Genomic DNA, 24,546 nt, shown 5'->3' on the forward strand with positions numbered 1-24,546 from the left:
CATAGTTCCGCAAATGTTTAGTTACGGAGTTACGGCTCGTAAAACATTTTGCCCGAAATTTAGCAACTTCGCTAATTGTGAAGCCATCGCAAAACCGTACGAGGTTAAAGTAAAGTACGATTTCTATTTATTGTGTTGTTATTGATCTGGTGAATCTAATAAAACATGTTCCAGTCGTGTATCTGCAGTAGTTTTCTAGAACATCCAGATTATGAACGCTATGGAGAGTACCTGTCTCCTGTAACATTTGAAATACTCCACTAATGGTTCGTGAATTCGGAATCCTCCGAGTTGGATAACGTACGCGATATTCGTTAACTGCAGCCCTATCATTACCATCACATTTGCCATAAATAAACACCATGTAGACGTATTCCTCTGTCGTAAATTTGAAACACATCCTTATTTCATAAATAATCCACAAACTACAACAGTTATTACGTGTTTTCACTTAAATACACTGTTGTTATTATGTTCTTTCACTGAACAATTCAGAAAACTAACTCGTTCCAAGATTAGGAAACGACTGAAACTGGTTGCCAACAATGACATAAACGTTTCTACATTCTTAATGGAAAGTAAACAGATTTACTTGTATAATAATTTTTGCTGCTCTGGAAAACTACTGCAGATACACGTCTAGGACATGTTTTAATAGATTCACCAGACCAATAACAACAAAATAAAAGGAAATTGTGTTTTCCTTTAACCTCGTACAGTTTTCTGATGACTTCATATTAGCGAAGTTACTAAATTTCAGGCAAAATCTTTTACGAACCGTAACTCCGCAACTAAACATTTCTGGGCCTATGTTTATATGAACTTTTTTCTTTATCTGTGGATATTGCCTGCAAAATCTATTGCAAATAGAATTAGTAGTAAAGAAGTAACAAAATGTCCCATGCTGACGGTTTACTGCATGAACAGCGAAAATGTCTGAAGCCATAAACTTTTTTCTGTCATTATTTTGTTGGGAATATCAACGAGAAAAAGTTTCAATATGGTTAAAAATTATGTGTAAAATTAGTTGGAAGCCGGTAAGTGTTCTGACTAGCAAACACTGACTGAATGTAGTCTGGGTGATTTGTGTGATGTCAGTCACGCTGCCTCAGAACGTACAGACAGTTTCTAACATTAAAAAATGGTTCAAATGGCTCTGAGCACTATGCGACTTAACTTCTGAGGTCATCAGTCGCCTAGAACTTAGAACTAATTAAACCTAACTAACCTAAGGACATCACACACATCCATGCCCGAGGCAGGAATTGAACCTGCGACCGTAGCGGTCGCTCGGTTCCAGACTGTAGCGCCTAGAACCGCACGGCCACTTCGGCCGGCTTCTAACATTAATAGCTGACTTACTGTATTAAACATTTAACGTAGTATTACAACCTCTTCATAAGTAGATTACGATATTATTTTAAATTTCAGAATTCGGTCAATAATTATGTGAAATACTGAAAGAAAAACTACTATCATCCCTGTGAGCAGTTAGATAGCAACCTGCAACTTATTCCGATTGACCAGGCAATTACTTGAACGTTTTAGCAGTTTGTTGATACAGGTAGGTAGGACTAGGTTCAAAATGGCTCAGGGACTAGTATCACACAGTTGTACGGGTAAGTTTGTATGGCAATCATCGACGACAAAGTGGGACAAGAGGGACAATGAGAGCCCCAGAATACTCTTCCATCGTCCCATTCCGGTGCATTCACTTCGTATTAGAAACAGTCCAAAGAAAGACCGTGCAGTGGCGGAACTGAGATTAACAGTGAAATTGATCAGGAAACTGCTACCCTGTAGGCAAAATAACATGTATCGTGTTGAGCAGGGAGAATATTAGAGACTGCTAAAGGCAGGGAGAGTGTTATTCCTCGGTAATAGAAGCGTCCTAGTATCTAAGGTCATAGTTTGAGGAAGATACGGGAATGAACGTCTGGAGCAAAATGTTGTATGGAAGTGAATCATGAGTGGCAGGAAAATCGGAAAATGATGTTTGAGATTATGTATTACAGCGTAATACAACAGGTGAAACTGTGCAACTAAAATGTTAGACATCCAGAAATACGTAAAGCTATTAGCCTTTGCGTGGGTAATTTGTACCGATATTTCATGTTCTAACTTTATTTAATAATAATTGTATGTATTAATACTTGTAATGGATTTGAATAACGTAATGCAAAACGGGCAAGACAGGATGAAGTACTTGTTTTGACAAGCGATGGCTGTTACGGTTCGTCCAACATATTAAAATAAAAATAAATTTAACCAGAAAATATAATAGAATAAGTGTGTACAGAACTGTGTAATGTATTTGGTTTAAGTATTTGTATAGTGTGAAAAGTATTTGTAAACGAATGATGGTCTGGTATATGGTGGTGAAGGTAAGTTTCTATCGGTCCCTAGGTTTACACACTTCTTAATCTAGCTTAAACTAACTTACGCTAAGGATAACACACCCACACACAGCCATGTCCGAAGGAGAACTCGAAGCTCCGATGTGGGGAGCCGCGCGGACAGTGGCAAGGGGCCTCAGACGGCGCAGCTACCTTGCGCGGCTCTGGTATATGAATGTTAAATTGACTAGAGTAGTTTATCACGTGAAAAAAAAAAACGCGGGACAAGGACACAAGGCAGAGACCGTGATCTTTGGCGTGCTGGGAGCCGTGCGGCTAGGGTGGGCTAGAACGGCCTGGGGCCACACCTATTTTGATTCCGAGGCAGGATAAGGCCTATAGAACTGTTCAGAAGTTTGTCTTCGGCTTATACGTTTGTGAGCTGTGTACAGAGTGAAATTACAGTGACTATGATGCAGTGAGCTGATTCTTGCCCGTCACTGCTGTGCTAAAACTATTTATAGATTCGTTCGGACCATTGTGTGTAGGACCATCTTTCATTGCTAAGAACGTTTCTATAAATAAAGCAACGATATAAATCTAACGTGTGCTAAACATACATTAATATCCTTAATTATCGAGTTCATTGCTCAGTTTACTCTTATACATCTGTATTTCAGTTACTGACCTCACAGACCATCTTAATAATCGTTTATGTAAGGACATAAAGCATCGGTGTGCAACGAAACCCCTGTGCAGACGAATCATTTAACAGGTTGTGCACTCGCCCTCTGCTGGACTGCCAGCAGCAGTAGTTACCGCTAACTGTAGGTGATGTTGCAACAGGAGAATGCCCAAAACTGAATGGACTGGCAGAAAAAGAAATGAGAAGCTCCTCAACAGGACTGACGAGGAACATATGGTAAACACGGAGTAGAAGGGACAGGAGATGTGTTAAGACCTCTGCGATCACTTGCATGCTTCTGGGTATAAACTGTAGAGACAGACAGTTCCAAGTATTGCAGAATTACCGCATCTTGCGTTTGCCACCAAGTTTTCCCCACGGACAGCTCCACGTTGGCTGTTCGCGTGCATACAGCGCCAGAGGTCTCTGCATATACACAGAGTCTCGAAATATTGTTCACAGAGACGTATCACAGTAAATTTCTGGCTCTCCATACACACCAAGACAATTACGATGTGTTCCGTGCCGGGCACGTCGCAGACAGTTGTGAAATTACTTACTCCCTCCCCCGGCACATTTCGTAATTCTCTACTCGGTCGCGCAAATACACTCCTGGAAATGGAAAAAAGAACACATTGACACCGGTGTGTCACACCCACCATAATTGCTCCGGACACTGCGAGAGGGCTGTACAAGCAATGATCACACGCACGGCACAGCGGACACACCAGGAACCGCGGTGTTGGCCGTCGAATGGCGCTAGCTGTGCAGCATTTGTGCACCGCCGCCGTCAGTGTCAGCCAGTTTGCTGTGGCATACGGAGCTCCATCGCAGTCTTTAACACTGGTAGCATGCCGCGACAGCGTGGACGTGAACCGTATGTGCAGTTGACGGACTTTGAGCGAGGGCGTATAGTGGGCATGCGGGAGGCCGGGTGGACGTACCGCCGAATTGCTCAACACGTGGGGCGTGAGGTCTCCACAGTACATCGATGTTGTCGCCAGTGGTCGGCGGAAGGTGCACGTGCCCGTCGACCTGGGACCGGACCGCAGCGACGCACGGATGCACGCCAAGACCGTAGGATCCTACGCAGTGCCGTAGGGGACCGCACCGCCACTTCCCAGCAAATTAGGGACACTGTTGCTCCTGGGGTATCGGCGAGGACCATTCGCAACCGTCTCCATGAAGCTGGGCTACGGTCCCGCACACCGTTAGGCCGTCTTCCGCTCACGCCCCAACATCGTGCAGCCCGCCTCCAGTGGTGTCGCGACAGGCGTGAATTGAGGGACGAATGGAGACGTGTCGTCTTCAGCGATGAGAGTCGCTTCTGCCTTGGTGCCAATGATGGTCGTATGCGTGTTTGGCGCCGTGCAGGTGAGCGCCACAATCAGGACTGCATACGACCGAGGCACACAGGGCCAACACCCGGCATCATGGTGTGGGGAGCGATCTGCTACACTGGCCGTACACCACTGGTGATCGTCGAGGGGGGACACTGAATAGTGCACGGTACATCCAAACCGTCATCGAACCCATCGTTCTACCATTCCTAGACCGGCAAGGGAACTTGCTGTTCCAACAGGACAATGCACGTCCGCATGTATCCCGTGCCACCCAACGTGCTCTAGAAGGTGTAAGTCAACTACCCTGGCCAGCAAGATCTCCGGATCTGTCCCCCACTGAGCATGTTTGGGACTGGATGAAGCGTCGTCTCACGCGGTCTGCACGTCCAGCACGAACGCTGGTCCAACTGAGGCGCCAGGTGGAAATGGCATGGCAAGCCGTTCCACAGTACTACATCCAGCATCTCTACGATCGTCTCCATGGGAGAATAGCAGCCTGCATTGCTGCGAAAGGTGGATATACACTGTACTAGTGCCGACATTGTGCATGCTCTGTTGCCTGTGTCTATGTGCCTGTGGTTCTGTCAGTGTGATCATGTGATGTATCTGACCCCAGGAATGTGTCAATAAAGTTTCCCCTTCCTGGGACAATGAATTCACGGTGTTCTTATTTCAATTTCCAGGAGTGTATATTTTCCTCAAGTAAACGAGTAACTTGTGACCAAGATGTATTCTGTCAGCCTGGCCTATCGTTTCAGATTTTTTTCCGAAGTGCGGTTTCCTGAGCCGCAAGTGGCTCGCTCATCAGTATGTACAGGGGATAACTTTTGTAATGGCGCATACGCGTGGGTGATGAGCTTCGGTATTAACCGCGAGTTACGCAGCGGGGTGGAGCGAGTAATATAATAATTTTAAATTCAGTGATATTTACTATTCAATTCATTGTCGTTTATTAAAGAAATGCATTAGACAACTGAACGCACGTAACAGCAGACTTGTCATGCAGGAGCTTCGAAAGGAGGTGGAGGAGAGGAGGCTTGATGTACTCTGCCTACAGGAGCCGTACTCTCAAGCCGGGTAACTACCCTTTGCAGCCGCTACATGGCAGATTGTCAGCAGTGGGGATGCCCCCAGAGCGGCAATAGTCGTCACTAACCAAACCCTACGGGTAAATGGTTCAAATGGCTCTGAGCACTATGGGACTCAACTGCTGAGGTCATTAGTCCCCTAGAACTTAGAACTAGTTAAACCTAACTAACCTAACGACATCACAAACATCCATGCCCGAGGCAGGATTCGAACCTGCGACCGTAGCGGTCTTGCGGTTCCAGACTGCAGCGCCTTTAACCGCACGGCCACTTCGGCCGGCCCTACGGGTAACAACACTCTCGCAACACCCCGACAGTCACTGCACCGCCGTGGAGATACAATCTCCTGCGGGAGTTATAACTATCATAAATATGTGTTTCCAGTATGGAGATAACATTGAACAACACTTGGGACACTTAACTAGAGTAGCCACGACGTTGCGGGGGCAAAAATGGCTATAACAGCTGACATAAATGCAAAATCCTCTCTTTGGTACATTGGCACAAGAGATGAAAATGGTGGTAAAGTGGAGGAGATGATCATGCCTGTACAACTTGTGGTGACTAATAAACCTAGTAATACACCCACCTTTCGGCGGGAGGGGGCCAAGATACCAACATCGATGGGACACTAGTCACACCGAACGCTGCAAACATGATACATAACTGGAAAGTCGAAGAGAATGCCACAAAAAGCGATTATAATCTTACTACCTTTACTTTAGGAGACAGAGAGTGCCACTGGGCCATGGGGTGGGAGCTGCAACTGAATTACAGAAGAGCAGATTGGGAGCGTCTAGCGAGAGAGTGCAACATTCCTCCGTTGCCAGAAGGTGACGTGCAACAGGACCTAGACGTAGACAAGAGGGCTGAAGAACTGATGAGTGCAGTATCCAGAGCGGTGAAGGCAGCCGTTCCAACCAGGAGGAGGACCATGGCGGCCTCCCCGTCACCATGGTCAGCTGAGCTCGAGGACTTGCGTCAGTCTGTCAGAAGGCTGAGGAGGCACTACCGGCGCAGTGTCGTCTGGTGGGAAAAGCAAAGATGGCTATTGCAATACCGGGAGGCAAAAGAGAAATTTCAAAAAGAACTTCGAGCAGTTAGAATACAGAGTTGGGAGAGCTTTGCATTAAAGCAATTAGCATTGGATCCATGGGGTGTACGCTATAAACTAGTTAGGGAAAAGATCCGCTCCCCAATGATGATATCAACGATCAGACTTAGGGACGTTATGACGGAATTCTGGTGGGAGACTGCCGAGGTCCTTCTCCGGTCCCTGTTGCCTGATGACGATATGATTGGAGATACCGAAGATCAGTATCAGCTACGGAACGAGGATCTTGACAGACTTGTAAACGATAGGGCAGTCTACCCCTTTTCCGAAGAGGAGGCGGCTGCCCACATTAAATCACTGAGAAGAGGGAAAGACCCCCGGCCAGACGGTATTGTGGCGGAGTTTGTGCAGTTCCTAGCACACCATCTGGTAGCACCACTTACCCACTTATTCAATGAATGTCTTAGGGAAGAAAAATTCCCTAAGATCTGGAAGGTAGGCAATGTAGTAATTATTAAAAAAGGACATGATAAAGACCCAGCTGAAGCTAAGTCTTACAGACAAATTTGCCTATTAGACATTTTTGGAAAATAATTTGTAAAATTGCTAGCTGACAGACTGACCGCACACCGAGTGCTGTGCGGGATGAGCAGCAGGCAGTTCGGCTTCAGGCCGGGGCGATCGGCAACTGATGCAGTCGCCGTGGCTCTGAGGTCTGTGACTCTAACCCGTATAAGTACGTTGTTGGCATCATAGCTGACATCAGTAGCGCCTTTGACAACCTGTGGTGGCCTTCGCTCTTCTCCTGCTTGCGGGAGAAAGAGTGTCCAGGGACGCTATATGGTTGCCTGAGGGGCTATTGTGAGGGTCCGGAGGTCTGGCTATCCTTCCATAGCGGTAAAGTTGGAAAAACCTTAACTAAGGGATGTCCCCAGGGTTCCATTTTAGGTCCCCTATTTTGGGATATCCACATGGAACCACTTCTAGACAATTTGCAACAGAGTGAAGAGGTGCAAGAGGTGATAACCTACGCAAATAACCTCCTTCTGCTGGTTGTCGGCCGGAGTCGCGGAGACATAGAATCAGAAATAGAAGGGGCCTTGGCGAAATTGCAACTATGGTGCAATAAAATGTCTATTTCACGTACCAAATCAACATACCTATTGCTGAAAGGACAGCTAGTAGTAAGAAAACCTACAGTGAGAATTGGGAGCTCACCAGTTCTCAGACGACATGAGACTCGCTACTTGGTAGTTACCATCGATGAAAGGTGGAACTTCGGGAAGCACATTGAATACATAACCTAAAGAGCATTACAAGTACTCAATAACCTCATCTCCTTAGGACAGAAAAGATTTCACCTCCCCCCTCCCCCACCTAATAAAATTGTACCATAACAGTACACCAACTTCAATAGTGGGTTACGCCTCGGGAGTCAGGGCACACAGGCTCACAAGGGTGGTGCCTGCCATGACAGTGAGAAGAGTACAAGGAAACATGCTGTTAAGATCTGTGGGGCTTATAGAACATCTCCAGGTGGTGCCCTATTAGTGATAATGGGGCTCTGTCCTCTGGACATTAAAATTTGAGAGCAAGAAGCATGGTACTGGGCTCAGCTGGCAGTTGGCAGGTCGCTCCCACCTGTCCTTTGGCGACGTCACGAGCAACCCATGCTGGGAAGACCGCGTTCTCGAGCGGTCGGTACACCTCTACCAATCGCGGTGAGAGAATCGGTATGTTTACGGTTACCAAACACGCGTTACGTAGCAATAACAAGCAGTACTTTAGCATAAAACGCAATTGTCAGCCAACCGGTTGCACGCAACTTTTTTAAAAAACACATTATTCAGGTTTCGATAGTTCTAAGACTCTCTTCATCAGAAAGTGAGCCAACATTGCCATGAGATGGACACGAGGATTAGAGTCCAGCTCATGGCAGTTTCGGCTTACTAGCCGTTTAGTGTGATGCCTCTTGCACTGTGTATGTGCCCGTCTTGGCCAGCTACTGCAGTTAACTTGTGCCGCCATTTGCAACCACGTTTTTTATCATTCTGTGATAACTGTCTGCCTTTTTTATTATGATTTTTATTCTTGACTCATGGAACACAAACATGTTATTTGACGATAGTACTGTTGCTGAAGTGTAAGTTGTTATGTGATTTCATGTAACTTTTACCATTCTGATGAAGATAGTCTTAGAATTATCGAAACCTGGTTAAGGTGTTTTTTTAAAAAGTTGTGTGCAACCGGTTGCCTGACTATTACGTTTTACATAATTGCATACACAGTTGCTGAGAGCACAGCCACAAAATGTTTAAAATGAGCATTATTTAAGTAGTACATGCCGTATCAGCTGACTAATGAAACGCCATTATCTGAAAGTGAACTGTGCCGTTTATTAAGCACTTACAAAGTGCTGAAGGAATCCTTCCATTTCAGATCGGGTTACGTCATTGACTGTTGCATGCCGGCTCATACAGAGCAGCGACCTGTCATACTTCTTCGCCGCGCCACCGCCAATGGCGCCTACTACACTGCTGCCCCGAATTAAAGCAACTAACTACTATTTCCCCGTCCTGTGTGTATTTCACGATATAATCATACAAACTGTCAACAGATTTCGTTTCGATCGTTGTCTGCGCGGAAGATGGCATTCCGATCAACGGACAACGATGCCAATAATGACGTCAGGGCACCTACGAAGCAGGGTAGTGTTTGCAGGGTAGCCTCACATCCACAGTCATTGTCTACACGGTCATAGACGGTCCGCTATGGCAGAGAGAGGACACCTACTGACGCCTACTGACTCTGTCGAAGGCCATAGGAAGGATGGAAGCAGGAGAGTCGCAAACTGATGTGGCCCGATGGCTTAATGTGGATCTTTCTGTTGCTTCTCGAATGATGCGACAGTTTGTAGAGACTGAAACTGGATCTCGGAGACCAGGACAGGACCGCCCACGTGTGAGATTATAACGAGACGACCGTTATTTGGCTGTAAGGGCAGGACGGTGCCGCCTTACTACTGCACTGCAACTTGCATCTGACCTTGCAGCATCCCCTGGACGTCTTGCACCGAGGCAAACGGTGTACAGAAGGCTTCAGCAGAGTGGACATTATTGTTGGAGGCCTGTTCTCTGTTTATCTATGGCATGTCTTCATAGAATGGAACGTCTAGACTGGACCTATCAACATGCCACCTGGACGGTAGAACCGTGGCCAAATGTTCTTTTCGCACAGGAGTCCCGATTTGATCTGGAGAGTGATTCTCGACGGATTCGCATTTGGAAGGAATCCGAACATTGTGGAAAGAGACCGATATCAAGAAAGACCCTTAATGGCGTGGGCAGGGATTATGCTGACCATTCGAACAATGAAATTGTACGGGTGAATTGGCTACGTTTAACTGCTGTCAGGTATTGCGACGAGAACTTGGGATTCCAAGTGCGGCTGTTGCGAGGTGGTGTGGGCCAGACTTGGTATTGATGCCCGATAATGCTCGACCTCATAGAGCACGGGTGATTGCTGTCATTTTGGAAATTAAAGATATTCCACGCAAAGCGTCGCCTGGTCGCTCTCCCTACTTGAATCCCATGGAGCATGTCTGGTATGCACTAGGGAGATAGGCTGCATCACGTCAGCATCTACCAACCAATCTCCAAGACTTGTGAGCAGCTCTGCAGGAAGAACGGCCGTTATTGCCTCGACATGAGATTTGATGACGTCATTCACAGCATGTCCCGTCGTCGTCAGGCCTGTATTGCAACCAGGCGTGGTAACACACCGTGCTGAGCGCACTGACCAGTTGCCAGAATGTGTGTGCAAATCCGTTAAGTTGGAAAAAACGATGAGTATTTTTCTCTACCGTTATGGATGCTGCAGTTGATTATTTTCTGTATTGTTTATATTGTTTCTACGTTACTATCACTTGTTTATACAGTTTCGTGGCAAAATAAAAGTAACATTGCAAGATTTCCCTTTGTTGCTTTAATTTTGGACACCATTGTACATGAGTTCCCGTCACTCAATGCGACCGTCTGTGTGTCCTCATCGCATCGCCATTCATCAGTGCGATATATCGGAACTATGCCCAAAATTTTCCTGTTTTCTCAGGAACGCAGAGGGCTTGCCTCCTATAGACTGCGCATCACACAAGCAGAATTCGACGCAGTGATCCAAGCAGGCATGGCGTGGCCATCGGACAGCAACTGGGCCTCTCCCCTTCAACTGGTATCAAAGAAACCGGACGGCTGGCGCCCCTGTGGCGACTATAGAGGACTCAAACCCCTAACATTACCAAGCGCTATCCTGTGTGCCCACATCATGGAATTTGCTTGCCAACTGGCTCAGAGCACAGGTTTATCGACATTCTACCTACTGAAAGCCTACAAGAATTACCTGTTGGAACAAGACATCCATAAAACTGCAACAACCGCGCTGTTTGAACCGTCTGAATTCCGATGTGTGTCCTATGGCTTACGGAATGCAGCACAGAGTTTTCAGCGATTTATCGATGAATTTTTCAGGGGACTGGACTTCTGCTTTGCGCACATCAATGACGCGCTGGTAGCATCATCATGTCAGAAGAACACGAGAGACACCTACACAAAAGTCTAATGACTTCAGAATAGTCATAAATCCATCTAAATGTGTCATAAGTGCTAATTAAGTGACACTTCTTGGATTTCGGGTTTCTGCTACCGGTAATATCCGGCAGCCGAGCTAAGTACCACACCCGGCGCTGAAAACAGTATGCAAACCGCGTCACTACCTGGGGATGATAACCTATTACCGTCGTTTTTTACTCCGAGCTGCTGAAGCTCAGGTGCCACACCACCCCATCCCCACCGGCCACAGAGTGCGTGGTTACTCACCTGTCACGTGGACTGGTGATCCGCAAGCAGCGTCTGAAGCCTGCCATAGGAGCCTCAAGCAAGCCACCGTCCTTGCGTATTCGATCCTTGCCATTCCACTAGCACAATTAAAAGAAAACTGTCCGCGGTCACTAATTTTTAACGAATTAACCAGGTTTCGACACTGCTAGGAGTGTCTTCCTCAGAAATTTACACCAAAGAATGGTCTATAACATGGTCACAGAATTATGGCTAAAATCGTATGATACAAATTATAAGTACGGAATTATCGTGAAAGACTGGCAGTACTTATATGTCATTTATAAAATAATAAATATGCCAAAAGGGCATTAGCCACATAGATATTTAAGATAAAAAAAACTGATGGCGAGCCACTAAGGGCTCCTCGTTACTTGCGTGGTGCTGTGCTACGGTTTTGCAATCTGCCAGAACGGTTCGAAACTTCACCGGCGCACAGAACAAACAGCAAATGTGAAGCACCAACAAGGACGTTTGTCTGTGTATATTAATGGCTTTTTTTTTAAAAAAAATGTGGGTCATAACTTATTGAAAGACCTTCGTATGTTGTGTGATTCTGCCGAACGACGCCGATGGTGTGACGTTGTTCGCATCCTATCCTATCTGATCTACTCGTGAAGCTCCTAGAACTTGGATGCAATATATCTAGAAGTTCCACGTATATTCGCTTGCTCCCCAGGAAACGGAACACTTCCGAGGCGTAGAGGCGTGTTGTGACCCAGCTGCCCACAAGCCGATTATAAAACTGGACATCCAGACGAGCATTTTGTGTCTGCCATCCAAAGATCTCTGGAGACAGTTAGTTCAGTCCTCAGTGCAGATAAAGTTATTTCTTTGTCTCAAGATGATAAAGCGGATGTCGCCATTGGGCTAACTGCAGCGAACACATAGCAAAATCGCTCATGAACATAGATTACAAAGTTCTCTGCCGGACCACGACTTCATGCTTGCTTCTCAACATAATTCCAAATGTGTATGCTGTCTGTGAAATTAATGAGCTGTTACTTACAATGGGCCACAGTACGTCGCTATCTGGAGTTCCAAGCACTGTTAAGAGAGGACAAGTCACTCTTTCGTTTGTTTTCATATTCAATGCTATTCCTACCTCTAGACGCCAATTTTTTGTGAGATGACAGGAAGTTATCATCAGAGCATGTAAATGCATAATTCCTCTCCCCTGAATAGTATTTTCTGGAGTTGAGAGGAAGTAAGCAGTTTGGTTGTTCAACAGTAAACGTTGCAGTGGGCATTTGGGGCTTGGAAGCTACGTGCAGCTGGTAGGGAGATGAACATCTCAAAGTACTTGCTGGGGACGGAATACTGGTCCCAAGAATTTCTTGCACCAGTGTGCAGACAATGCCTTCAGCTGAAAAGACGAAAAACTGCCTACCTGGATCTACCTGTTAGGCGTTTCTGGCCACGGCAGGTACAGGGGCGTAGGAGAGAATGTGGGTCACCTGGCCAATTCGTTTCGACAGTGTCTTAAACTACCATTGTGTAAAGAACTGGCGTCCACAAAAATCCACAAATTGCTGTGTTCGTCTTGGATGGGACGCTATAGATGGAGCCGTCAGGTGCTGTCGTCCCTCAGCCTGCCGAATTTTTGGGGAAGCCTCGAGTCTCCGGAAATTTTTTTGGACAGGACGCAACGTTTATGGTAGCTCTGAAATAGTACACTACTGGCCATTAAAATTGCTACACCACGAAGATGACGTGCTACACACGCGAAATTTAACCGACAGGAAGGAGATGCTGTGATATGCAAATGATTACTTTTTCAGATCGTTCACACGAGGTTGGCGCCGGTGGCGACACCTACAACGTGCTGACATGAGGAAAGTTTCCAACCGATTTCTCATACATAAACAGCAGTTGACTGGCGTTGCCAGGTGAAACGTTGTTGTGATGCCTCGTGTAAGGCGGAGAAATGCGTACCATCACGTTTCCGACTTTGATAAAGGTCGGATTGTAGCCTATCGCAATTGCGGTTTATCGTATCGCGACATTGCTGCTCGCGTTGGTCGAGATCCAATGACTGCTACCAGAATAAGGAATCGGTGGGTTCAGGAGGGTAATACGGAACGCCGTGCTGGATCCCAACGGCCACGTATCACTAGCAGTCGAGATGACAAGCATCTTATACGCATGGCTGTAACGCATCGTGCAGCCACGTCTCGATCCCTGTTTCAACAGATGGGGACGTTTGCAAGACAACAACCATCTGCATGGACTATCAGCTCGGAGACCAAGGCTGCGATTACCCTTGACGCTGCATCACAGACAGGAGCGCCTGCGATGGTGTACTCAACGACGACCGTGGGTGCACGAATGGCAAAACGTCATTTTTTCGGATGAATCCAGGTTGTGTTTACAGCATCGTGATGGTCGCATCCGTGTTTGGCGACATAGCGGTGAATGCACATTGGGAGCGTCTATTCGTCATCGACATACTGGCGTATCATCCGGCGTGATGGTATGGGGTGTCATTGGTTACACGTCTCGGTCACCTCTTGTTCGCATTGACGGCACTTTGAACAGTGGACGTTACATTTCAGATGTGTTACGACCCATGGCACTACCCTTCATTCGATCCCTGCGAAACCCTACATTTCAGCAGGATAATGCACGACCGCATGTTCCAGGTCCTTTACGGGCCTTTCTGGATACAGAAAATGGCCAGCACATTCTCCAGATCTCTCACCAACTGAAAACGTCTGGTCAATGGTGGCTGAGCAACTGGCTCGTCACAATACGCCAGTCACTACTGTTGATGAACTGTGGTATCGTGTTGAAGCGGCATGGGCAGCTGTACCTGTACACGCCCTCCAAGCTCAGTTTGACTCAATGCCCAGGAGTATCAAGGCCTTTATTACGGCCAGAGGTGGTTGTTCTGGGTACTGATATCTCAGGATCTATGCACCCAAATTGCTTGAAAATGTAATCACATGTCAGTTCTAGTATAATATATTTGTCCAATGAGTACCCGTTTATCATCTGCATTTCTTCTTGGTGTAGCAATTTTAGTGGCCAGTAGTGGATATGTTGGGACACAAAAGCACTTCTCTTAGTTTAGCCGAGGACCTTGGACGGATATGCCGTAACGTTTCGCCCATGATAATGATCTCTGTGATAAATGAGTTGCTCACTTTAGGCCTAAACGAAAACTCTCAAAACATACTGCCTAAAGCGCCCATGGGAAACAGATTTCGGGAGTGTCATGTCTTCTCCTCGCTGTGCGGAAACTTGCCAGTCAGAGTTGGGTGCTTCCCCAGCGAGGAAGCATTGGCCAGGAGGTAGAGATGAGGAGTCAGAGGGGAGACGGGGCACTCGTAGAATCTTATGACTGGTACAAAACCTGTGCGGGGGCGGTTGTGGTGGTGCACTTTAGGAGTTTATGCAGTTTTGATGGAACGGGACGAGTTGAGAAAGGTGGTTTCTGATTTAGACTGCGGTCTGCAGAGGTGACTCTAGTCTTGATTCTCGTTATGAGTGTGTCGGTTGCACTTGGAGCACTCGTCATGAGCGTAACTTCGCACATGCGTTGGTCATGACTGGGTAGCCGTACCGGCAGTTTAGAACTCAGTCATCTCGGACAACTCGCTGTGCCGAGGAAAATCTTATTGGTGTCAGGCCTGCCGCCTTGACATTTGGTCTCCTTGTGTACGCTGCCGTGTAGGTGAGTGAAGTTGGTCCACGGAATGACTGGCGTGTGAGCGTGTCACACGCTGGAATCTGCTGAGATTTCAGAGCTCCGTTAGAGAGTAATTGTGTTCCGTCTAACAGATCGCCAGGCACGACTTTGTATTTTTCGTCCCCATGATAACGAATTACAGGCGCCGCAAATCGCTACTCTGCAGATGACTGCGGCACGAGCGTCGCTTGAGAGAGCGCTACACGTCGAGAAATGAGTGTAGTACTGCTGCACCAGCTTGTTACCGCAAACAGCATCACAGCCTCGCCACTTGTTCTCAGCTGCACTAACGTAGTATAACTTCTGTGTAGAATAGATCCATCAAAGTCTATTCTGCGTTAGATAATTTCAGATTGCGTAATCCATGTTTTGAGCAAGGATAAATAGATTAAACAGATAAACTTTAGACTTTGCCAACCAAACGCCACACAGTGGAGTGCTGATTATTTGTTGCTTCTGTTTGCGTTGCCAACGGTTCATGATTTAGGTCTCATCTCGCTTAACTTGTGTCTGAGCTGGTGCGTTTCTGGCGCCAGTTTCCATCGATCGTCATTTTGATCTTTGGGTCGACTTCCATGCTTACTTGTCTTCTGCTCATCTTTGGCGGCGCGGATTGAACGGAGCTCGTCCGCTCTGCTAAGGGGTCGGTCGGTATCGGCGGTGAGTGGAGTCACGTGGGACTGTGTACGTAGGCAGGTCGGCAAGAGGACGAGTCGGACACCGAGGGAGCGGGGCCAGCGGCTACGGCGTGTTGAGTCGTGAGGGCAGATCCACCGCCCGTGGAGATTTGGTTGTCCTAGAGGTCGGAAGGACAAGCTCCTTCGAGTCAGTTATAAGCTACGCCGGCCGATTGAATTGGAGTCGCCGAGTTGCTTCGGTGGGTTGCTAATTGGGTATGCCAGTGTACTAAAAATCCTTTGGAATTGTTTTAGCTGTTTATCACTTACCTCGGTGTCGTGACTAACTGTCTTGGCGGCAGTTGAGGAAGTGTGGCTACGCCCAACCAACCGACATGAAGCGTAGTTACAGACGTAGCTAGAAGTGCAACCAGTAGTGAGTGAGTCCGGCTCTGGCGTTTCAAGACACGCCGAGATACGTCCTCTATTCTATCTTGTAGTTCATTTGGTGGTTTGGCGTGTAAATGTGCGCCGAAATAATTCTGGTCATCTTAACTTTAGGGCATGATTTTTAGCGAACTTATTAATCAAAGTTTAAGGGCTGGCACCGGCCTAGTAACTCACGGAGGCTAATTTGTTTCTATTCATTTGTGTTGATCACCTGTTCTCTAGATAAGATTGTGTAGTTTACGTCTCAGAATATTGTCTGCCGTTGATGTGTGTTGTGTTACAGATAACTGGCAGCGGTCGACGCGAGCATACTGGGAGCAGAGCACCACGGGGGCAAAGAGATATTTAAGGCCCTGTCCTCTCCTTTACATCTTGAGTTACGTTGTCACTGTTGCGTGATTCCATTTTTCCGGTGGAGAATTACAGCATCTGAAGTTCAGTTGCAGTGCAAAGTTGAGTACATTTCTATATCATTTCCTGTCTCGTCGATCTCTCGTATTGATTTGAATCCTTGGTCTGTTCGCGTCTATCGCTAATTCACACGTAATATTGAAGAAACCTCATTTTAGGGGTATTGTCATATGGGCATGTTCTAGTTGTAATCATTCTAAGAATACTGTTGATTAATCAAGTGAATAAGTAAACTTGAAGCACCTCCTTAATTGTTTTAGTGATTTGGATATAGTTTAGTTTAGGAAATTGGCTAGCCAAATCTTAAAAGATCTGTGTTCTTACCCTTAATCAGTTCCTTAGCTGATTGGAAGTAATGAGAGTTCTGATGGGAATTATATGGACATCTGTACCATTTAAGTAAAGCTTTACCTGTGTATATTTACCTAGTCTTATTCAAATTTCAAGTTTTATGGGTCTTCTTCCGGTTAAAGAAATTTATTTGCTTTTTGTCCAAGTGATCTGGTCTTGTAAGGCAGTTTCCTGTATCATTGTGATTGTGATTTTATAATGCTTTTCATTGTAAGAAAATATGTAGCAACTACAACGGATTACTATTGTGATGTTGGTGTGTCACTACCATTACCACATTTCAGTGTTGTTTGTCCTAGTTCATGATTAACAAACTTTTGTCAATGTTTTATAAAAGATTAATCCCATGTTGATATATTAACCACCCATCAATAACTGACTACAATAACGTTAGGGCCACCATATCATTAGATTTTTCTGGGCATTCAAGTTTTCTTTAAAATTCTGATAAAAGTGATAACCTCGAATGCAGGATAGCAACAACAACCACTGTCAGAGGGCAGAATCAACTTAGTAGATGCATGGTCAGGTGGACAAGTGGAAGGCTGAGAAGTTAGAGTGATCGCTGCCACAGTCGCTTGCAGTCTTTTGAATTAAGCCGCAAGACCAGTGTAGTCTCGCACTGTGTACGGCGACATCTGATTGTGACGCTTTCGAAGCGTTTTTGTCTTGTGAGGTTTTTGCAGCATCTATAAAGGGTAGTCAAGGAAAAGTGAAACCCTTTCTTATTATTTCACACGGTGGTGGAATGGGTGAAAATGGTTACACACGCCATAAATCACTTCAAAGAGAACTGCTTACGGGTCATATTATTAGTGACTAATGCCACGTGGAGAAGTGTTTTCAAAAAGTGGAAAGGCGAATGCCTGCTTTGAACTGAAAACTGACATGCCTCACAACACTTATTAACAGCATATGGCTGAGAGCGCACCTTAGAACTGGAGAACTTCCAGAAAGCAGGCGAGATTCTGGGCGAAATGTGGAGATCGATATATTCGACTACCCTTTCTGCCTTATAAGACGTTAATGGATGTTGATTTTATTTATGTATACTACAGACATCACTAATACACGGACAAGAGAGGAAATGTGCGTATTAATAGAACTAGCGAAGGAATTTTATGCCCATCCATTTTCATAAAATTTGCAAGCCAGATACAGCTGACAACTGCCGCTGGAAGCCGCTGCAGCCGGAAGTCGACCGGAGGAAACGTGTTCTGTTTGAGATATCAACTAGTTTCTAGTGAGCACCAGCCGCAATGTAATCCAGGCGTGGCGAGCTGCACGATGAAAAACGCCCCATATGAGGACAGCTTTAGGCTAGGCGCAAACTGAGAGGCGTATAACACGTGTGACGTGACACGACACTACAGCGCGACACGTACGTGCCGCACGGGTGCAGAGCATATTGCGACGCGTACACCATACTTCGCACGCGCCGACTGGCGACGCTCTGCGCTGACAGAGCCGAAGCGCGCGCAACCTGTTATCTTCCTCAAATGATTTTACAGAAACTATTCACTGAAAATATTTTATTTTTGTCTTACTTGTAGCGTTATATGTCAGCTTCCTGCCTAAGTGTCAATGATCTCGCTAATGACCATTCTTATTGTGATGTACACATTTTAGTAAGACACTACGCAAAACTCAAAAGTTTGCATCGAAAATTAGGGGTCGCTATGATTTTGCGTTTGGTGCATATTACCACATATGTTGCTGCGTATGAGATTTAGCTCACATGTTGAATTTTTGTTTAGACTTGGGAGGAGGTCTCTATCTGCTTCCGATCTCGAGAAAAAAATGGATCCCAAGTAGCGCGCTCACTTCCGATCTCACGCCAGCAGGAATGAAACACTCGCAACATTTTTCATATCTCCTATACCGCTCGAGACATCGAAACGAAAGCATGCAAGGAGGAGAGTGTTTTGCCAATTCTTAAACACACGGAACTTTCTTGGTTCAAATGGCTCTGAGCGCTATGGGACTCAACTGCTGTGGTCATCAATCCCCTAGAACTTAGAACTACTTAAACCTAACTAACCTAAGGACAGCACACACATCCATGCCCGAGGCAGGATTCGAACCTGCGACCCCAGCAGTCGCACGTTTCCGGACTGCGCGCCTAGAACCGCGAGACCACCGCGGCCGGCACGGAACTTTCTTATCCATATATCAGTACATATCTACATATCAGTACTTATACTTCCATTTTTATTTATTTCATTCCAGTGACTAATTTTTTAAGAGTTATCGACAGATAGCGAAACAAGAGCTTACTAATATGAAAATAAACATGAAATTTCTTCTTTTATGTCCCTGGAAACCGACACTATGAGGTTTTCCGTAAGCTATTGAGCTCTGTGATTGCCAATTACTTGTTTAATGAGGCACTCCATTTCGGAATTCTGTCTCAATAGCTGCTGTGAGATGACTTTGGCAAATTACACTCTGACAAAGAAAGTACAATTAAACCAGTCACCAAGAGGAATGTGGCCGTTACTCACAAACGGTGATGCTTCTTCGAATGAGAAAAGCTTAACGACTCACACAAAAATAGATTGCCAACTCTGTTGGAATTTTGGTAGAATCCCCGTAAACCATCGTATGTTTAACACTGAGCAACTGGAATGGAAACTTGCCAAAGGATTTTATTCCTCCTCTTGATCTGAGCAGTATTAAAATTATGACGAGCGTTCCTTCAGGCGGAATGATAGGCACATGCCAGATACTGGTTACTCACCTACGGCTTGCCAAACCGACAATGTGTGATCGCGAATAAATTGGTTGTTATTGATAAAAATAAACAATTCATCTGTCGCAAAACAGAATGTTCAAAAAATGTGTGTGAATTCTTAACTGCTAACGTCATCAGTCCCTAAGCTTACACACTACCTAACCTAAATTATCCTACGGACAAACACACACACCCATGCCAGAGGGAGGACTCGAACCTCCGCCGAGACCAGCCGCACAGTCGATGACTGCAGCGCCTGAGACCGCTCGGCTAATCCCTCGAGGCCAACAGAATGGTCAGTGTATTGTCACCAGGGGAGGAATTCACAAGCTAGCCATGTGTGCCTTGTGAGTTGAAGTTTGAAAAACATTGTCATGAAAGTAGATCTGCCTTTGTCTGCAGTCCATTTCAACAAATTAAATATATCTAATCATAACACTCTTTTAGGATATTCCCACTTTCGTAATAATACCGATCATTTTCTTCATTTGTGTAGCATGTTATATAATTAGTTTGTTGATGATGATAATGTGCATGCAACAATTGAAATGCTTTTTCTCATCACGGCGAACCAATTAAAACATTGTTATTTGTGACTGCTTTTCGACTGTTTCTAGCTTGCAGTGGAAATATGATGTTACATGCATGTAGTACAGCGTGTCGTATTATATTATTACATCCATATCCAAGTTATCACAGTAAGACTTCTATACTCTAGATCTTGGACGCTTTTTACCAGGAGCACAAAGGGATAACACCTGTGGAGATTATCATTTTCTAAATTTTTGTAACATATCGTACAGATACGCCAGCATATTAGGAAGCGAAGTGATAACCTTGTTTCCCTCTCCTGCCTTGCTTCTTTATCACATAATTTTATAATATTCCTTGTTTCCTTATTCACTACCCTCTGTCCCTTCTTGCGATCTGAAAACATCGCGGGGGCATGTGATACAATTCCAGCGGCCAATGGCTGACTAGTTACTGAAGTATGCATTTTTCTTGACAGAAGAAAAACAATACAAAGCAAAACTGTACAGATACAAATAACAGAAAAGTATAATGAACTAACGAAGAAAGCTGGAGCGCTTAAATGGTGAAAAACGACACACAACCCAAAGGCAATAAAATTTAGTGTAAAGTGAGGCAATATTTATCGTATTCGCAATACTACCACTGCTCATATGCGCAGTTCCGATGTGAGCATTTGGCCCGGCTACTTTTCCGCCCGCCGCCTCAAATTCCCCACGGTGGTAGCGAGGCACGCGCGACGCGCGGCGCGAGAAACTATGCCTCAACCGCAACGCCGCGCGACCTGGCGCAGGCGCGTGTCGCGTCCGAGTCGCGTCGCGTCACAATTTGCGCGGTCCCATTTGAACCTGTGAAGTTACAAAAATGCGCGCTGCGCTGCGTCGCCTTTTAAGAGATGCAGACCGCCGGTGGTGAGCGGGCTGCAGAGGTTGACGGGGCGGCAGCGAGCACTCACCTGAAGTACTTGATGAGGGACAGCAGCTGGGCGGTGGGCCGCTGGCGCGTGTCGCGGCTCAGCAGGCGCACCACCGCCTCCTGCAGCGGCACCGGCACCCGCGGCAGCACGTTGTGCACCTGCTCCTCCAGCTGCAACAGCACCACAGCAGCTGTCAGTGGGGGCGCCAGTACAACAGCTCAGCAAGTGTAGTGGCACCGGAACACGACGCATCAGGCTGTGTACTGCCTGATCCAGGCGCAATCACAAACACGAGAGTAGCTCCAGGTAGGGACACCCACTGTACTGTAGTTTGTTATGGAATACGAGGGTGGTTTGGTAAGTATGGTTAATTTCCATGAAAGAATTGAACGTTTTTGTTCCCGCTTCAAGTTTGGTAAGCTTGATTATTCCAAAGATCTTATAAAGAATTTCAACTATGTACAGTGAAAAGTTATTTGTTCACAACGATCTAAATCCCCTTCCTGTTGCGCGTGGCGGAGTTGCCATTGGCCACCTCCGCCATCTCCCTGTTCGACCTCAACCTCTCTTCAATGATCCTACCGAATACCTGATCCTCAGTCTCTTCTTCCCTGGCCTTACCGTCACCTGTGCCATCGTTTATATCCGCCCTAATACCCCGGTCCCATATGATTTCCTAGCCCACATAGACTGCACCTTCTCCTCCTTGTGATTGCCGCCGACATCAACATCCACAGCCGGACACCCGCACAGTTACGGCGGTGGCATCGGTTTATTGCCACCCTACAAGGTGACCTCCTCCCTCTCCCTCAACATACCCCCCAGAATCCAATACCACTCCCGACGTAATCCTTGCCTCCCCAAACCTCATTGGGCGCATTACTGCAGATGTCCTTGACCCTATAGATAGCGATCACCTTTCCGTCCTGCTCACCCTATCAGGCAGACCTCATCTACGAGCACTCTGATGACATCACCCATGCCACTTCCTTCCTCCACCGGACTTTTTTGGAGGCTGTCGAGACGCACTTCCCCACCAAAGTCATCCACCCTCACCGTCCTACCTTACCACCACAGGCCGTACTCCTCCTCCACAAATACCGTCGCGGTTAATGCTCGTTCCTCCGTACCTGGGACTGGGACACACTCCTCCACCACCTGTAACTCCAATGCCATATAAGAAACTTGCTTGCGGCCAATAAACGCCGGGCCTCGCGACAGACATATACCTGACTTAATGCTTCACTGCCTATTCTCATCCAAGTACTGGTGAGCCTTCCATCGCCTTACTGGCACGAAACCTTCTCCCCACTATCCTCTCCTACACGATGACCACCCTTTCCCAGACAACCCCACCTATCTGACATCCTTTCCATACCTACAGATACCAGATTTGATTACTCCCTCTTCCCTGACAGCCAAGACTGCACTGCCACCTCTCTCGCCCCACTTGCTCCTAGCTTTCAGTACTTGGAGGCCACACCACCATCTGATCTCAAAACCCCCATTGTCACACAAATGCAACATGGCTCCCAGTCATGATCGTATTACATACCGCCTCCTCAAAGAAGCCCCCTCTCCTTCCTGTGGTCCTAGCCACCCTCTATAATGTTATCCTCTCCACCGGCTTCTATCCTGACCTGTGGGAGACTTCCCAGAGCCTTATCTTTCCCAAACCTGCCAAACACCCTATCAGTCTCACGTCGGTCTTCAGCAAGGTCCTGGAGCCCATGGCATTCATCACCATCTCCACCAGCACCGCCTCCTTCCCCTGACCCAAGGTGGCTTCCGACCTTCCTTCTCTGCCAATGATCTACTCCTCCACCTGACACACCTCCTTTCCACTCACCTCAATTCCCATCGCTCCACCATCTTTGTGTTCCTTGACCTTGAATGCACCTATGACCATGTATGGCATCCCGGCCTCCTCTTCAAACTCCAGACTTACGCCCTCCCCATCATCTATGTTCGCCTCCTTCCTCTCTCACTGCCCCTCCTGTGTTACCATCCACAACTCCAACTCCTACATCTTCTACCCCTCTGCTGGCATGCCCCGTCCTTTCACCTCTTCTCTACCTCTTATACACAGTGGACATGCCGCATCTCCCAACATGTCCATCTCCTGCAATATGCCTATGATACCATCTTTCTTACTCTTGCCCCTCCCTTCAAAGTTCCCAGCGCCTCCTCCAGTCCCACCTTGACCTGTTCACCGCATGGTGCAACCAATGACTCCTTAAGCTCAATCCCTCCAAGACCCAGGCAATCATCATAGGCTGCACCACTCCCTCCTTCCGCCTCCTAGATTTCTACCTTACTATCTATGGCCACCCTATTGCCCTCAATACCACCCTCAAGTATCTTGGCATCACCCTTGACCGCCACCTTTCCTGGACCCCCCCCCCCCATCTCCTCACAGTACAAGCCAAGGCACGTAACTGTCTCCATCTCCTCACATTCCTCTCTGGTCAAACATGAGGATTAGACCCTTCCACTATCCTACATGCCTATAAGTCCTTCACCCACCCCATCCTATGTTATGCCCACCCCACTTGGATCTCCACCCCCCCCTCCCCAACTACTACAAATCCCTCCAAAACTTTGAGTGCCATGCACTCTGCCTCACTTATTGCATCTGTCTCCCATCCCCATGCAGATCCTTTGTGATCTGATTCCCTTCCCGCATCTCCTCCTGTTCCTAGAACGAATGTGGATCCTGTATGTCTCCTGCAAACTGGATTCCCCCCCCCCCCCCATCCTTTGGCTTCCCCATCCTCTCCCATCCTATACCACTGCTGCACCTGTACCACAGTGTCCCACCTGGTCTTCATGTCCACATCCTCCATACCCTCGCCCAAGGTGGCTTCCAACAACTACCCTTCCCAGATGGTGTCCTCATCCCTTCCATCTACCCCTCCTACCAGATCCCTCCTTCCCCCCCCCTCCTCAGGGCTCCCTCTCACCCTACCTCTCCCACTTCCCCCCATACTCCTTTTCCCCTGCTGAACACCTTATTTTTCCTTTTCACCCCTCTGGGCTTTCAGCTCCATTCCTTCTCCCCTCCACTGCCCCCCTCCTACCCCCTCCTGGTTTCCCCCCAACCGTCTCTCCCCCCATTTTCTTCCCCCCCTCCCCCCTTCACCTGATGGTAGGTCCCCTTTGGTGCAGTGATTTTTAACGTTTTCGTTGTAGTGTCAGTATTACTCCAGTGCTGTGTGCAGTGCTAGCACCAGCAGTGTCGCCAGCGTTATTCATTTGTGTTCCCACTGTGATGTTTCTTTGTTTTCGTGTCGACTCACAGTGTTCATTCTCCACATGTGTGTATGGCTCTCGTCTATGTAGTTTTTAAATCTACCGTTTCTACTCATCTATTTTCGTTCTTGTTTATTCATCACATTATACCATTCTCTGTTATGTGTTATTTTCTCATTTGACTATGTTTTCTCTGTA

The 24,546-nt window shown here is 46.8% G+C and overlaps 1 protein-coding gene across 1 annotated transcript in view; it reads right to left on the reverse strand.

Annotated features, from left to right (window-relative positions):
- LOC126481576 (SCY1-like protein 2) overlaps positions 1 to 24,546 on the reverse strand; it is a 691,940-nt gene that overhangs the window by 327,258 nt on the left and 340,136 nt on the right. Inside the window, exon 4 of the mRNA XM_050105436.1 lies at positions 21,136 to 21,266. Within this exon, the coding sequence (XP_049961393.1) occupies positions 21,136 to 21,266 (131 nt within the window). The remainder of the gene's footprint in view (positions 1 to 21,135; positions 21,267 to 24,546) is intronic.

Source organism: Schistocerca serialis, chromosome 5 (genome assembly GCF_023864345.2).
Source record: "Schistocerca serialis cubense isolate TAMUIC-IGC-003099 chromosome 5, iqSchSeri2.2, whole genome shotgun sequence".
Lineage (NCBI taxonomy): Eukaryota > Metazoa > Arthropoda > Insecta > Orthoptera > Acrididae > Schistocerca > Schistocerca serialis.